The 17614-nt window shown below is 41.8% G+C and overlaps 1 protein-coding gene across 2 annotated transcripts in view; it reads left to right on the top strand.

Annotated features, from left to right (window-relative positions):
* LOC124051688 (zinc finger protein 703-like) overlaps window positions 1–17614 on the top strand; it is a 72012-nt gene extending 54398 nt beyond the window's left edge. For both annotated transcript variants that reach the window (XM_046375294.1, XM_046375295.1), the window contains exons 3-4: window positions 13158–13884; window positions 14713–17614. In XM_046375294.1, the coding sequence (XP_046231250.1) occupies window positions 13651–13884; window positions 14713–16260 (1782 nt within the window). In that variant the 5' untranslated portion in view covers window positions 13158–13650 and the 3' untranslated portion in view covers window positions 16261–17614. The remainder of the gene's footprint in view (window positions 1–13157; window positions 13885–14712) is intronic.

Genomic DNA, 17614 nt, shown 5'->3' with positions numbered 1-17614 from the left:
TCAGACTTTGTGACAGCATGATGGACAGATAGAAGGAGGGGGAAGTAGCGTTCAGTGTTAAGTGGCAGGGTGACAGCAAAATGACAGTCCTTAAGCAACACACGCACACACACACACACACAGAGCTGTGGCAAAACAGTAATCACACAATCCCTTCACACCCTTTTACTGGTAGTGTCTCACCAGTGTAGGCTGAGTCACTTAAAAGACAAAAACAACAAGAGTCTCAGAACGTACCTGAAATCTATTGTCGTTTCTTAGGTTAAATAAATAAGCATTTTGTTTGGAAGGTGTAGTTACACCAAGGAGCCCAATTCTACCAGAAAAAGAAAAGAAGATGAGATGTTACGAGAAAAGCGAACTCGTTTTAGATCTAAATTATGTGATGCAAAGTTAAAATTAAGACAGAAGCTAAAGAACAGGAAAAAAACAAACAAACATATGAGCTGGTCAAAGTAAGCCGAGGTTTTAACTTCATATCTCATAATTGTGACTTTGTAAGCCAACAGTTTGGCTTAGCAAGTAAAAGTGATGAAATACTAAGTTAATCTTTTGACTTAGTACGTCAATATTTTGACTTGGTGTTATAAGTTTGAGTTAGTGTCTCATGATTTTGACATAATATCTCATCTAAGTTAACTCAGTAGGTCCAAACATCAGCTTACTGTTAGCATTTTACTTCGCTGGCACACGTGAGCTTTTGTGTGCACCTCAAAAACTCATTTTTAGTCTCCCGAGTTTCCTATAACCACTTGGAAATGATAAAACTGTTAACGATTCCAGCACAGCTCCCCAATACCCTGTGTACTCTCCACGTGGGCTGATGTGCCAGAGGCAACACCCTCATTTGTCACTCTGTCAGAAAGATGGCTGCAGTGCGGGTGCTGGTGGGGATATAAAAGAAGGCTAGATCCCTGGATGGAGCAGTCCGGGAACAAATGGTGCCTCTGTTTGAAGGATGAACGCAGAAGTGGCTCTGATTTATCCACAGCTCAGGGGTTTGACAGAATTTAAATTCACAAGATCGAAGGTCAAAACAAGGATACGTGTTTGGTAGCTACAGTTTGTGAGGTCGACAGTAAAATGAAGTGGAATGTAAGTTTCATGCTTGCTTACAATAGGCCCTTTTTGTCTTTTTTTGCGCCATTTATATGGAACAAAAGTCGATGTGGCATCATGTACTGCTGCTCTATGTTTCTGTTAATGTGATTTTTCAATAATGAGATTATTGTCAGGACGGGGAGGAAAAAAAATCAGGAAAGGAACAATTTGAATAGTCAAATAGGAGACACACACACACACACACACAGCACAACCATCTTGTTGTATCCCGCCTAACCCCCACCTCCCCAACACCACCATCAGCTTCTCCCTCTGCCAAATCATTTCCACCAAATCCATTTTGATACGACATCGCAGCGCCCCGCAAAGTGGAGATAATCCTTGACATTTTTATCATTCACCCCCCTTTTATTTAGTCTGCGCTCTGCTTTGCCTGCCTTGTTTGCTGATAAAATCTGCCAGCCGATGCAAGCCTTGGCGGATGGCACATCAAAAAGGGCCATCCTCCCCCCCCGCCAGAGGGTGACGAAGTGTCAAAATAATATTCCTCCGTGAGCTCACGGTGGCAGCCTAATTTAAAAAAGACGAGGACGATTGTGGCCATTTACATGCTGTTCTAGGCTGCCTGTAATGTGTGGATCCCCTCCCATATCCTGTATAAATAACAAACAACAAAACAGGTTGGGATAATTAAATTACTATGGGAGTCTATTTCTATTAAGAGAAATAATAAAAAAGTACAAAAAGAAATGAAAATAACATAAATGAAAGAAAAATAATAAAAAAAGTTTAAAAAAAGTTAACTAACTGAGCTACTCTGGTCACAGTATGGAGAATCACGAGTGTGTAATGGTATGTAAATGGTTATGTGGTTATATTCTATTAAAAAAGTCAGTAAAGTCAGGACCTGATAAACGATTTTATTTCAGCAGTTAATTGACTGAATTATTAGGGATTTCATTAATTGAATTAAATTAAATAAACAGTCGTGTGACGCACTGTTAAAATGAATTATACATTATGGGTTTATAAACAACGTAAAAGTGTCAGCAAGTACATCAGTAAAGTACTGATTAATTAATCCTGATGAGTCACATGGTTGGCCGCTCTTTTTTTAAATTTGCTTTTCAATTGTCCCACATGCTTTCCCCTTTGTTTTCACCACGGTGTGCGTGTTCCTTCAGAAATCATGGTGCAACAGTGCAAACTGGTTTTTACATACCATGTGGGTTATTACTCTTTGAGCAATTGATTTTTCTTTTCCTGGCTGTGTTCCTTATGGGCTTCCATACATATCATATGAGAGATTTTATAAAGTGCAAATGGTTGGACCCCAAAACCCTGTCTGTGAACCGTGTCACACTACTGTGATCCTTTGAAATATACAAGATTTACACAGCAATAATGCTCTTTGGCTTAAGCTTCAGTAAACTATATGTGAGGGTCCAGATAGACTGTAACAGACTGTGACAAGGCTTACACTGAGAGATGACATGGACAAGAAGAAAAAGGAAAGAAAGAAGAAGAAAAAGCTGTGGCCAAAAATCCACTCAGGGCCTCAGCTATGACATTTTGACTCGATGATTAATCTTATCTGTCCATATTAATCCAGAAAAAGCCCCTTTATCTAAGGAAATAATATATTTTTTTGCCCGCTGGGCCACTGTTTTCCAACTTTCTGGGCTTTCTTGTAATAAGACACAAGTTTTTCCCAAACTGTTCAGTGGAATGAGCAGCCCTGGCAGGCCTCAATTTTGATTTTAACAGCAGCGAGCACAAACACTATAAATTTACAGTCACAAGAGAGAGTTTTTTAATAGGAACTCAACTTTGCGCTGGCAATAACTCTCCCAGTCTCACTTTTCTCTCTCTGAAATGCTCCCACTGTTTGCTGAGGTAAGCTGAGGCAGCTGGCAGTGCTCAGCGCTCGGTCTTGACAAGGTGCTTTGAAATACCAATCACTGAGTTTATACAACAGGGAGGGCTTGTAAATGTGTCGAGTGGAGAAATATACAATCCCATACTTCCATTTCTTCTGGTAAAGAAGGAGAGTTATGGTCTCAGCAGCGTGTACACCTTACAGGTGATATAATATATGCTCAGACTCGATCTGAAACCCATTTATCATGGATGACAGGAGAGGAAAGTGCTTTTAGTTCTGTTATCCTCATGACAATCCGTTGTAATCTCTCGCCAATACCTCCCACATGTATACGTAAATGTAGCCTACATGCATACATAAGACACTGAAAGCCCATACAGGCTGCAAGTAATCCGCACCACCATTTGGTAGGAATCGAGGAGAAAAGGTGCACTTTTACCCATAAAATAACACCTTAAAGTGTTATTTTATGAGCTGTAGCTAACATCAGCTCTGTGAAATAGTTGATAGCGCCATCTCTGGTTGACTTTTTTTAAAAACGAGAACCTCCTCCCACTAGTAACCTGCTTAACCAAGCCAACTAATGTTTGCAGCAGCTTATGTTGCGGTCACACAATGTTGGAAGAATGGAGAAAAAACGGGAACTCCTCACGTTATTCCGACTTCAGAATGGCCATTCCTGCTGCTAGTTGTGGAATTTCGTAATTGAAATCCCCTAAATTACCTTCAGTAGTAGTGTTCTGTATCTGGAATGGCTAACAAGTGAAACTGCTCTTTTTGAATAAGGTAGATTGATTGTGTTATTAATAGCTTTTAATTTATCTGTATTTACCCACTGACTAACACGTTAAATCTTCACCAGATGTGTAATCAGTGCCTCTGCCAGTCAGCTGAGTGACAGTAAGAGAATAACTGAATCAACATCCCATACGAATATGAGTAACAGAGGGGAACAATGGGAAAAAAAACTATTCCGCACTTCAGACGTATCAGGAGTAATCTGTATTTATGATTCTGTGGAAAATCATGACATTATCTCACCCTCTAAAGTTGGTCGTACATTTGGAGCTGGAGGGGAAACTGTCCTACTTCAGCAGAAATCTGAGGTCAGCGCAGGAAATATTTCACGGCGTGTCAGACCCTCTGCACATGGTGAATAATGTTCGACATGACACTGTAATGCTTGTTCAGGTGAAAAACGGTTCCCTCCGCAACTTTCTGGGGCAGCGGTAATAATATTCCATCCGAGGGTGAAGTGCGTGTGAAATATGGTGCTACTTCACATTCATGTATTCATCCCGGGGCGATAAATTAGACCCCAGACATTTCAATCTAACTTCCTAAATAGAGCACTTTGTCATCACAAACTAAAGGAGGGGGTATGTTGGGTCATCAACAGCATAATTCATGACCTCTTTACATTTTGAGCATCAGCAACAGGGTGACACACATGATCCTCGGAGTTAGCTGTAAAGCATACTGCAAATAATCACCGTTCACAACAGGAAGACAAAATGCTGTTTTAATTCTAAATTATTCCTCATCCTCTCCAACTCTCCGATGCACTTCGTTGCAGCCGAACAGTAACATTAGCTGCGTCCTTTATCTTGATATCAGCAGTCAAATATCATGCATAAAATGAATTAGACTGACGCAGCCCAGCGAAGATCATTTGTTTGAAGTGACATAGCTGATAGGCGTTGATGTACTTACACAATAATAGCCTTTTAATTGAGCTTTTCCGTCCTTTGTAGCGTTGAGCCTGACAAGTGGTTTGACAAAAGCGCTTCCCCCCCCCTCTCTGTGACTGACAGGTGCAATATGGTCGCCCTCATCCCTCTTGACTTCCTTAGTTTAACTGACACGAGTGCACACAAGATCGAAACCGGACACCTCTGCCTAAGGGATGTACTATACGTCCAAACAGAATTTGAAATTAAAGTGGCTATACCTTCAGAAAATAGAGTTACTGCAGGGCAGTTTGATTTTATTCAGCTCCGCACCAGGGAAACCGTGCAACATGCGTGTGATTTATTTGCAAAGACAGAAATACAAATAAAGAAAGCAATCTCATTTACCACCTTCCAGTGTTGCCACAGTCTGTTAAACCACAAGTCAAGTGTTATGACAGACTTTGTCTGCTTCACTGGCATGTCTTGAGGGAGAGCAGAGGAGGCGTGTGGTGTGTGCTGAGCGATGACAGATGTGGGACGAACTCTGAAATGCATCTCTCCCCCTGTAATGGTGTGTTTTGGGTTGAAATGCTTGCTGCTGACCGGTGATTATGCGGCTGTATGCACGCAGGAACACAGCCTATGTTTGGTGTAGCTCACATTTGGGTTTCTAAATGGTGCGTGGATTCATTCCTGACATTTATGAATGAGGGTTGTGCTGAGGGTTAAGTAAATAAAGCCATCAAAGTGGGGAGCGTGCGAGAAGCAAGAGTCGCCTTCACTGCTTCCTCTCGCATCCCCCCCCCTTGTTGCTCTGTTTAAATAACTCACAGGGTTTTCTATCAATGTAACTTATTGAACGGGGTGAATCAATGCATGATGCAGGTCCTGGTCCAGCTCCCTGTTCCAGCTAACTGCTTCTTCTTTGATTTTATAGACAGGTTCAGGATTAATGGGGATTCAGAATGAGAGCAATTGACTTCTGTGTCGCCTTCTTTCTCATTAACAACACAGGGAGTCTGTATGAAATACAAAATGGTTCTAAGAGGACACATTTAATATTCAACAGACTTCCATTTCATAGACTGACTGACAGTGCAGTTATTCCTTTATTAGTATGGGACTCAGAAGTGTTGTCTAAAGTGTACGTCGTATGCGTGCTGTTGCTGTTTGACAGTACATCTTTACAGACATTCATGCAGTTTTAAAGATTATTCATACTGAGCTTCCTCTGTCATGTTTACAGCTTGTCCATTGTTCTCCCTTGTGAAAACACTTTCTTACACACCATAATGGCAGCATACTTCCCCTAATTACTGTTTTATCGCAGAATTTCTGCTTTTACGGCCTCCAAACACATTTGCTTTGACCAAATACTCAATAAACGTTATTAAATCCATATCGTATGCAGAAAATTACTTGTGTCAGTCATATTTTTGCCTCCTCTGCTTACCAGCACAAAGATAAGCAAGCGCTCACTTCCCCTAATGGAACTGCACAGCAAAACTGCAGAAACACTACTGGATTAATAACCATTTCCCAACATATAATTGACAAATATTTTAATTAATGCCACGTGTATTTGAATGAGCACATGAGTCGGGGAAACAGTCCATGAAGTAGAAACCACTGACTGTTAACATCAGCCTTTATCCTCAAACTTTCCATCGCACCTCAGTCCTTGAATTTTCTCTGTTGGGCTTTGAGCTTGACCAACTTCCAAACTTTAACTAAGCTTGTTAAAAGTTATTTGAAAAGCTTTTTTACCAGCAGTTTTTGTGATTTGATTGTTTTTTATGTATTCTTGTTTTATGCATTTGTTGCCCTTTCTCTCAAACCATGTGAGTAAAATGGACATCAGCTTTAGATTAATCTGTGGCATAAGCCCTGACAAATGAGATAAGCCTGACCTCCTCTTTGCATCTGTTGAAGTGTTTCAAACAGAATGGAAATCAATGACAAATGACCGTCTTGCTACTGTGTTGAGGCTACAGGGAGCAATGGACAGGTTTGTGCAGTCATTTCAATCAATTTCCACCATAGTAAAGGTCCACTAGATCTCTAAAACACACTGAAAGGTAAAAGTAATCTATAATTCTTGATAACTGTGTCAGATTTGTTGCTCAAAACCCCAGTAATTCTTTTGAAATAATGGTAGAGTAGAGTTTGCATTCCTGGCCAGCAGCTGTAGATTTTTCTAGCTGAAATAACATCTGTGGTCAGCTGCTTCGATTGTCAGTTGCTGAACTCTGACACAGCATCTTGACTTGGCTAATGTAACCTGCAAAACCCACAAAATAATGTGATGTAAGCCTAGTTGGCAAGCTCTCGGCTTTGTTATGTTATTCTGCTGTTGGTCAGACCACTGGATAGCTAGTCAGCCGGGTACACTAACATTTGTAGCTTAATAGAGCTGGCAAACAAACTCCTTAAGGTTCTTGGTCTTGATTTTGGAAAGGTGACTTCAAAATAGACAGCACTCTTTAAATGTAGGTTATTACGTTAATTATAGTGTGTACACTTCTTCGACATGGTGCAAATCGCCCAAAATTACGCCGCACACGATTGAAGATAAGCTTGACAATATTAGTAAGATAAAAACAATATTTTATTTGAATGAAAACATGCTTTAAGTCAATGCTTCACCTTAGAAGCAGTAAAAAGACAAAATTCTGGGGCGCTCCAACCTTTTTTATGTTAGAGTACTCACTAGCCGGCAGGCACTTCCGAGTTTTTGGAAAAAGATATTCAACAGAAAGCCAAATCTAAAGGGGTGTGAAAAAAAACCATCTTTGATGTCAAATGAAATTTCCCTGAACAGCCCAGTACAATCTGATTGCAGGCTGGCATCTTTTGGCAGCCCGACTCTCTGGATCGTTCCACCCACAAGACATGAAAAGTGCATCTGTGCTACTGAGAAAGTGTGTGTTTGTGCTCTAGTCTCTGTGAGTACAAAATAGCTGATGATTTAAATATTTGAGGGGAAGTTGATTAAACAGGCGGACACACTTAATCTTTGGACAAATTTAAGGCATTCAGCAGTTTAAGTGACTGACACACTGAAGACCGAAATCAGATACGCCGAGCATCAAATATTCTGATTTTTTACCCGGTAAAATATCAGTTGTGGAGCAATCAAATGCATATTAAAGACTCATTTACAGGGTTGTTGTTGGGAAAAAGTCAGCTGGAGACAGAGTTTTCAACCAACTCATGAAGTTAGCGTTAATTAGCCATCGAGCTGCAGCTGATCAACGGTTGACAGCTGGAAATGAGAAGCCTGCTTTTGTTTCCTTTCCTGTAAAGACCTATTGTTTTAAACATTCGTGCAGACTGACACAGATGTCATTGTAAACGTCTTATGCATCATGCTAGGGTAGAAAGCTGGACAGGCATAGCAGGTAGGTGACGTTAAGCAAATTGTTTTGACTTTTAATTCAGTATTTGGAAGCAGCTTGAAGCAACTTTTTGTTCCACTGACCAAAGTGTGCCCACGCCTGGTGTTTCTAACTCTAAATCTTCACTGGTTTAAGTGCCACATCAAAGAGTAAGATGAGCATCAACCACCCTTTACCCTTTCAGCACAGTACAAACACCATGTGAAGTCCTGTCGTAGTGGGAGTCTTTAAAACGTTTCTTAATCTGTCTCTCAAATCTGATTCCGTTGTTTCGCTAAGTGTTGCTGTTAAGGGAACAAGAGGAAACCCTTCTCAAATTAAGCAACAACAGGAAAGAGTAATCGCTCATGCACTGTGCCACCGCTTGTTAGTGGCCAACTTCAAGGCAAGTCACGAGAAGTTAAAGAGAAGAGCTCCATTGTTTATTGTGGCTTCACTCTCAGAATCTGACCTCCTTTGGCTTCTCTTCTGCTCCCTGTCCTTTTGTCTTTCCACCCTTCTCCCACAGACATTTCTCCTGCTTTCTCCAGGACAGTCCTTCACAGACACAAACAGAGACGTCTGTAGTCCCACTCCTCATATTTGTTTAAGACTAGCTGCTCAAGGTTAGCTGCTTCTGGTGTTACACAGCTGCTTTTTGCATGTGCATTGTGGGTGATGTAGGTTTCACATGTCTACAAGGAGGAGGATTAACTGTCCATCATGATCATGATTACTCTTTTAATAAGCCTAACATGAAATTTCTTACAAATGTAATAAATTGCTCTGACGGTTGCAGAGCCGCTCTTTATTTCAGGTGACGTGGCTCAATTAGATGCTGCAGGAAGCCGTTCAGTCAACATTAACGATGGGTCTATTGGTCTATTTCTGCAGTTTCATGTAAGAACAGAAGACATATGCTGGTAAAAACTGCAATTTACAGAGACATGGTGATTAATTGAACGTGTGTGTGTGTTTTTTTTTTTTTTTAATTGTCCTTTTTTTTTGAAATGCATTTCGTAAAAGCCATGCAGGTGTCCTAACAACAGCTGCACTGTGCCAACACTTGCTAAGCCAAACCACTGCTCCTGCTGTTCCTGTTTTCCCCCAGAGCCACACAAGTGCTCTCTCCTTTACAACGATGCAGAGACGGTGACCTTGTTTCCTGATGAGTTGCTGCTCCCACTCTTTGCTTCTTATCGCAAATGCGACATTGATGGATGGCTAAATGTAGCTGCGCTGCTGTTTAGGGCGTGAGGTCAAGGCAACAGTTACTTTAGCCAAATGTTCTTTTCTTTCTTTTTTTTTTTTTTTATTTATGAGTGACCTAGTGTTGATTTATTATTAACAAGGCCTCTAAAGAATTTTCGAATATTATGCATGTCTTGGGAGAAGTCATCGAAGAAATGGTGCTTTTACATAAGTATTAATTTATTTATCCTTTATATTTGCATGTTAGCCATTGTTTTTGAAGATTAAGGAAGAGACTGCAAGATATGTCCAAATATCCATCAGTTCACATTATGCAGCCTTTTGCCCCCAGGTTATGAGGGATTAGGAATGATTTCGCACTCAATTGAGGCTGCAGAGGATTCAGAGAATCAAAGCCCCTCAGACTAGAGACTATTTTGGGCTGCTGCTAATAGTTCTTGTCAGCCATAATTTTTAAGTACTTTAACCAATTCATTGTATAATTAGGTTAACAAAATTAGCTCATTGCGAGTTCAGTCAGCAGGCGGTAATGCAATAAAGTTATTAACATTCCAGATTTATAGAACCATTATTATAGAGGTGATTTGTCTTTATCACATTTTTCTTCCATGGTAAAAATGGTATAAATTAATATAAGAAAAGAGACTTAAGTGACATGTTCCATATATTTTATTGACTTTTTTTTGTGCTCAAATATGCTCAAAGCAAAAGTGAGAAGACAAATGATGTGTCACTCCACATGTCAAAATTGAAACGTGAACTGAAGAAAATGTTTAATAAACAGTGCATATGTCTTTAAACCTTAATATAATAACAAAACAACATTATCATACTTGAGTTGAGTATTCCTCTACAGTCAAACAGCGGCATGTGAACGTATGCCTGACATATTGCTGATTGACAGCAGATTGTCAGATTGTCACAATGGTGACACCACTCATCATGACACAATGTGGGGAACCTCATAAACAGGTGTGTGAACCTCACAGGGTTTAGAATTAAGGATCTGGGAAATATGTGACCTGTCCTGTCTGTGCTTTTGTCATCTGCTGCTGTCTTCCATTTGTTCTGTGACATAAACAGTGTAAAAGAACATACCGTACAGCCGTGGTTCACATCCATTTTCCTAAGCTGAGATGATCTCAGGATGATCTCAAGAACCACTTCATCCACACCACCAGTCATATTCCAAATCTGTTCATTTGAATCAAAGTGGATGTTATTCAACCATTAAACATATAAAAGTTGACGTAATAGCGAATGTTGCAAAATTTTCATATAATTCAACTGTAAATGTTTAGTTCGTCTTGATCAAGTTTGCAATTGTGCTTTGCCTGTATGGAGTAAGAAACCATTCATGCATTACCACATCGAAGCTATTTCATCTCCTCGGCTCTCTTGCTGTCACACACTCTCAATTGCAATTAAGACCTTAAACAAACATTTGTTATAGCTGACATGCATATAGAAATATGGGCATATTTTTATTAAATTAAATCATTTTTTTAATTAATTGAATTACTTTACAGTCTCTCCATGTACCCCCTGGCAACTGTAGAAGTACTTCCTCGTGTAAAAGTACCTCTGTCTGCGAGTCACTGCAGTATTTGCATGTAATGTGGTAATAGACCTGTGTGAAAAAGCAGGTCATATAACATATACTTGCAATATTCAAATTTGAAATGTTACTGATTCGTATGTGGAAAACATTCCGCTTTCCAATGGGTAAATTAACACTAAACACATGCTGCAACATCAGTGATGAAGGAAATGTTCCTCAGTGCTTCAAAATGTACAAAAACAATGTAGAGACATACATTAAAACAAGCTGTTTGATGACCTGTAACAAGTAGAAAATAGTCCAGCTGAGGTTTACTGGACATTAAAATGACCTTCAACAAACTCCTCCTTCTCCTTCTTTTAAATTCAGAGACAGAAGCCTGAGTTCATTTCATAGTTTTGATGTTGGCACAGGCTTTTCATACGGCGTATTGATATTTTCAGCCATACTTACGGCATGGCTCTACGGATTGAAATGCTGGTCGATCCGCTACTTCGGTCAAGAAATATCTCAGCAGCTCTTTGATGGATTGCCATTGAACTTAGCAAGCATTTTTTCCAAGATGCGGTCGACAGAGGATAAATCCTAATCACTTTGGTCATATTAATGAACAATCTTTAACTGTCTTTTTCAGTTTCCGGCATAATTATGCTCTGAGCTTTGGAACTACTGTTCCAATAATGTTGGCGATTTGGGGGATGTAAACAGATAGTAATGTTTCTGTGGAGTCTGTAAATAGCTGTGGGCTGCAGCTTGAGTCCTATTTTAGGCTCATATTTGTCAACATTTTGGCACCATTAAAAGCATGCTGAATTAGCTATCAGCAGTTCCTGTTTGTGACCCTGGATTGTACCGACAACAATCACAGGATTACTTTGATACTGAAGAAAATTTAAAAATGTGCGGATTGTTAGGCAAGAGCTGGAGTCAGATCAAGCATTTTGTCCACGGTTTCTAAGCATATTTATGGCTCTGTCTTGGAGATAACGATATACTACGCAAGTATATGTCGCACCGAGTGTAAAAATGTCTCTGTCACGTATGTATGTTGTAATTGAACTGAGTTATGTCACAAATTTTGCTCAAATTGCAGCTCATGCAGCCTCGCTTCTCTTTGCTGTAACTGCACTCCAGGCCATAACAGAGCCACCGTGACCCTTTGCTATGAACACCAAACATCTGGACTAGTAAACCCCTTTCGGTGTTTGCCGTGCATCCACTCATCTGCTTGTTGACAGCAGAGTAAAGGATGACTCATGTGACCGTCTGACTTATTTCCACTGCTCACCGACTTTGTTCTCTGCATCATTACACTCACAAAAGTGCATTTTTAGTTTTAATAAGGGGTTTATGCACCCGCATCCCGGTAGACTCTTGGTATCCCTCCCTGTGTAGTTGTCAGTGGACTTCTCTTGGGGAAAGTTACTCCTTCATGCCTTAGGTCTATGTTTCATGAGCTGGAAATTATACGATTCCATCTGACATTTTGAGTAAAGTTTAGTTTTCCACATGTTCATGATTTTGTGGTTTCATTTAGACCAAGTTTAAACACTGCATGGTTAGATGTCAAACTTTGAGAGTGAACCCTCTGATTCATGATTTCTCTGTGATTCATCCTGGTGGTGAAGCCCCAACCTTGTATGAGGTCAGATATCTGCTCTTAGTCCTGTTTGACAACATTTAAGGCAAATATCCACCAAGTTTTGTGCTTCTTGTTTGTGCATCTCCTGATCAGTGTTGCTGTACGTATTTGCTGGAGGAGGGGACAGTTAGCAGCTGTACAAAGAAACAACTGTGGCTGTTTCCATGTGGAAGTGCCCTGAAGAAACCTGGGTTTATCTTTACAAAAAAAAGCAGAATGACAATAATTTATGATGGAAATAAAGGCCAGAAATCACCCAGCTAATATATAATACACTGGTATATCATGTTATTTTCCAAATAGCAATTGAGTTCTTGATACAAAGCTATAGTAATAAGCTATAGCATATTAATACATTAAATTGTACGTTTTTGGTCGTGCTGTTATTAAAGATGTCTTGTTAAACTTTCATATTACTCAGAATGTAAACTCTGATCAGATCTCTCTGAGCTGACTTTACAGTACTGAATGCACACTTTTATACTTCGCAGAGCTGAGTAGTGGAGTACTTGTACACTGTGGTAATGCTGTCTTTACTTCAGTAAAATATCTGCATACTTTTGCCAACACTCGTGTGTGTTTTGCTGGAAGATTGAGTTAATTTTCCAGCTGTTTGGTTCACTGGGGTGACCGACCAGTAAGCAGCTCTTCAAGTAAGCACTTTTATTTCTACTGTCGTGCTTCTACTTTTAAATTAGCCCGAGTAAAACATCTGAATGTTTCCTCCACCTCTAACTAAATGTCAAAGGTGTGGAGGGTTTGTCACTTGAAGGACGCCGTCGCTCCGCCTTCCTGCACGTCCTCCCCGCCCACCTCATTACTGATGCGGCCACCCAGCGGAGGCTGCTTTGAAGTGTGCCTGCCGTGATCAGAGCTGCTCGAGTCCGGAGCGAAGACGCGCAGTGGGACGTTTCCTCTCAACGCTTGGGATCTACAAAGTACACTCTGGTGTTTTATCCCCTTACTGAAGAGACACTTGCTGTGTCCATTTTTGCGCGTTGCAACTCGCACGGTGGACTTTTATGTTTTTGAAACTGGAGTATAAGAACCTCGAGGGAGATCGAGATGCTTCAGACGAAGTGAGAGGCTCCGCCGTCCTTCGGGACATTTAAGGACGTCCAACTGTGTTTTCTTTGGGACATGACTGCTGTCTGCATGGATTACATTTAAACATCACCCATACACGCACTATTTTGGGCTAAAAGTAACGCACACCCCCAGAGCGCGGCGCCCTCTCTCCAATGAAATATCTGCCTGCTGCGGATCGAGCAAGTAAGCGGATCGAGCGCAGTGAGACCAGCGACAGTACAAAGTCTCGTCCCGGTGCTGTGGTCTCGTTGTTGACCCCTCTGGACCCACTTCGTCAGGCAAAGCGGCTTCCTATCCGAGTTATCAAGATGTTGACCGCGCACTCTGGACACATGCTTCACCCGGAATATTTACAGCCCCTGACGTCCGCTCCAGTGAGCATTGAGGTATTTAATATTGCAGTTTTACATTTGGAGACAACTAGTTTTATACTTCAGTGTGGGCTAAATGTAAAGACAGGTCTTATTTTGCGGTACCAGGACAAATCCTAATTTTCAGTTCCCGAGCAGACGGGAAATATGTCTCAGACCTCATGTTTAACTTTGACTTAAAGGAGGAGTAATGACTATGATACGAATGACATAATAGATCAGGCGACTGATAATTAATCATAATAACACGCTGAAGTAATGACAGGGTTTGTTAAAGGAATAATCGATAAACTGAAATTTAATAATAGTGTATTACGTGAAAACAAACCCCCAAAAAACAACAAAAGTCCCCACAGCCACTCAGAGACCAACATGTCTTTAAATGTCTTCTTTTGTTCAACCAAAAGTCCAAATGTACCACAAAGTGAAATTGTAAATGGTGTTAAATTGATAACCTGGAACCAGACATTTGGCATTTATTCAAATAATTTTGCCCAAAGATTACTGAAACGATTAATCAACTTTTAAAATATCTGATGATTTTTTTTATGTCGATGGATTACATGACTCACCGACTAATAGTTTGAGCTCTAACAACAGTTGTTTGAAGACATCCCCAATTCAACAATTCAAGAAAATAATCACCAGTTTAACTGCTAATTCAAGTAATCATCAGTTGCAGCCCCAGTTCAGCTGAAGTAAACATCAACAGTTTACCAGATCTGATCACCAATGTCTAATGATACTGTCAAACACTTCGTGTTGTCAGGGCCCTTGTACATTTCTTTTGCATGTACAGGAAAACAAATTACAGAGCTAATCAGAATCTGTGCTTTGTTATAGCTGGATGCCAAGAAAAGTCCTCTTGCCCTCCTGGCTCAGACCTGCTCTCAGATTGGTAAACCAGACCCACCATCGTCCTCCAAGCTGGGCTCCTCCTGCAACCAGGGGGACAAAGAGCCCAGCAGTCGGTCGTCCATCTCCAGCCTGAAGCTCGGGGAGCACCGCCCCTCCATGGAGGACAAGTGTAGCTTCAAGCCCTACAGCAAAGGCAGCGGAGACTGTCGCAGAGACGGAGTTAACAGCAGCAGCTCCAATGGCAGCAGCGATAAAGTCGGGTTTAGGGTACCCAGCAATAATGTTACGGCAAATGGAAATTCAACCGCAGGCCAGCACTCCTATCCCCCCCACGCTGCTTCACCCAGCTCTAGGGCCGGCAGCGGCACTCCACCAGGACACACTCAGCAACAGCAGCCGCCTCACAAACCAAGCCAGTCTCCTGGTGGACAGCCCATGTCACACTCCCAGACTCCAAATGGAGAAACTGTACATGAGCGGGGCAGTCCTACCAGCATTAGTAGTAATAATAATCATCCCAAAAAGGACGCTGACGTAAACAAGACCAACTCGGACAGTCCACACGATGCGAACTCCAGCCACGTTCGAGCCAGCGCAAACTGCAGCAACGGCAGCTCTGATGGTGGTTCCAACCATGAGGGAGGTAAAGCGGAGTCTGCCCAGCCAAACCTCGGCCCTGGACGCATTACACCCATTTCTCCTTATAAAACGAGCCAGCCGCTCTTCCCTCTGCCCTCCTCCAATATGGGCTATCACGGATCTTTAGTTGGGGCTTATGCAGGCTACCCCTCTCAGTTTGTTCCCGGGCTGGATCCAACAAAGTCGAGCCTTAGTGTGGGGAGCATGGGAGTTCCTGGAAAGCACCCGAGCTCCAGCCCTCTCACCGGGGCCTCCCCTCCTTCCTTCATGCAGGGTTTATGCAGGGACCCCTACTGTCTAAGCTATCCAAGTGTATCCCATCTCGGTGGAAGCAACTGCAACTCCTGCATCCACGACCCTTCCTCCACCCTCAAATCAAACTTCCCATTGATGTATCCCTCCCACCCGCTCCACTCCCTCCACCAAAGCTCTCTGTCATCCAGCGTGTCCTCCTCCCTCTCACATCCCCTCTACACGTACGGCTTCATGCTCCCCAACGACCCCCTGCCTCACGCCTGTAACTGGGTCTCAGCCGGGGGGCCCTGCGACAAACGTTTCGCCACGTCAGAGGAGCTCCTGGCTCACCTCCGCACACACACAGCCCTGCCTGTGGGAATGGACAGTAAGCTGCTTTCTGTTTCCTCCTCTGGACCTGCCTCCTGCCACCTCCACCTCCCCCACCAGAGCAGTCCAGGCTCCATGCCCAGCTCCCTCTCACTCAGGGCTCCCCCCAGCCTGGGTTTGGCTCGCTATCACCCCTACAGTAAGGTCCATCTGCCCCCCGGACCATCCTCCATCTCCCTGCACTCTCTGCCCACCACAGGCCCGTACTACCCTCATTATGCTCTCTACAGTCAAAGACTTGGATCTGCATCTGCTTTGGGCTATCAGTGACACATCATCTACTCACATGCTTAAATAAATGGTTCAGCATTGTAGGAAATATGTTTATTCGCTTTCTCACAGAGAGTTAAATGAGAAGACTGATACCATACTGCAGCTTAGCTTAGCTTAGCACAAACACTGGAAACAACTAGCTAGTTTCCAGGCATCTAGGATCTCCATCGAGAAATAGTTCAACCCAACCCCCCTCATAAAATGGAAGATTGACAATTTTACACTTAAGTTATTGTACAATTCAAACAAATGAGATGTAATGTGTTAATTAGTGAGCTTCAGAAGAGCTAGTAGGTGCATTTTATGGCTGTTGGTCATTTAAAGTCTTTGTGCTAAGCTCACCTAACCTGCTACTGCCTGTAAGCTTATAATTAACGGACAGATATGAGAATGGTATTATTCCTCTCATCTACCTTTCCACTGAAAAGCCAGTGAGCGTATTTTCCAAAATATCGAACTCTTACTTAACATTTGTACTTAACTGTGGCAAGTTGCTGCTTCCACTGACTTAAGACTGGATTCAAATTGAACTAGGATGGGACTGCAAGTCCAGGGTTTTGACCTGAGTGCATCTTCAACACTTTCTTTCTACATTATATCTGAGATTTGGTGTTTCTAATCAGGCCTCACTCCTACAGATCAGAGGACATGCAGTTCTTGCATATGTGCACATTGCGCGGATACTTTTGCAAAAGTCATGACTGCCCTTCGGTGACTTCTGCTGCCCTGTGGGCTTGGCAAATTGAAGGTTGGACGCTGTGTAATAGCACTTGGATGTTCAGGGTTCCCGTGGCAAATGATGATGATTTAGCGCATAAAAACGTACTGTGGCGGGGATGGCAATAAGCTGCAACCGTGGACTGACGCAAGTCTGGCCACTGTCAGGCGATTCCCTGCAAGAGATGCATGTAAGCTTGACACAGCATACTCACTTAACTGTTTATTCAGCCCCATGGTTTGTGATGATTTGTTTTGGTTCCTTATGTTTCGTTTATTCCTACTGAGACTTTGTATTTATTTTGTACCGGGAATCTGGCTTTAGTGTTTACCATATAAATCTATTCTCATTTTACAGTCCTCTGAGCAGACATGTGGGAAGTCAGATGACAGATGTTGAATATGTCGTGTCTTAACACTTTTTCGAGGATGATGAATGTTGAAATCACATCTATCTCTCTCTCTTTCTCTCTCTCTCTCTCTCTCTCTGAACTCTTCAGCTTTTTGAAATTTATTTCCACAGCAAATCAATTAAACTGAGATGTGATATATTTTGTAAAAGTGGAATACCTTGTGTTGGTATTCAGTTAAAGGGGAGGTCATATTTTGTTAAATAAATCACATTAAAGTTGTA

This window comes from Scatophagus argus, chromosome 20 (assembly GCF_020382885.2).
Source record: "Scatophagus argus isolate fScaArg1 chromosome 20, fScaArg1.pri, whole genome shotgun sequence".
Lineage (NCBI taxonomy): Eukaryota > Metazoa > Chordata > Actinopteri > Scatophagidae > Scatophagus > Scatophagus argus.
Note: the sequence above shows the minus strand (reverse complement) of the source record. Positions and strands in the feature narration are given on the sequence as shown.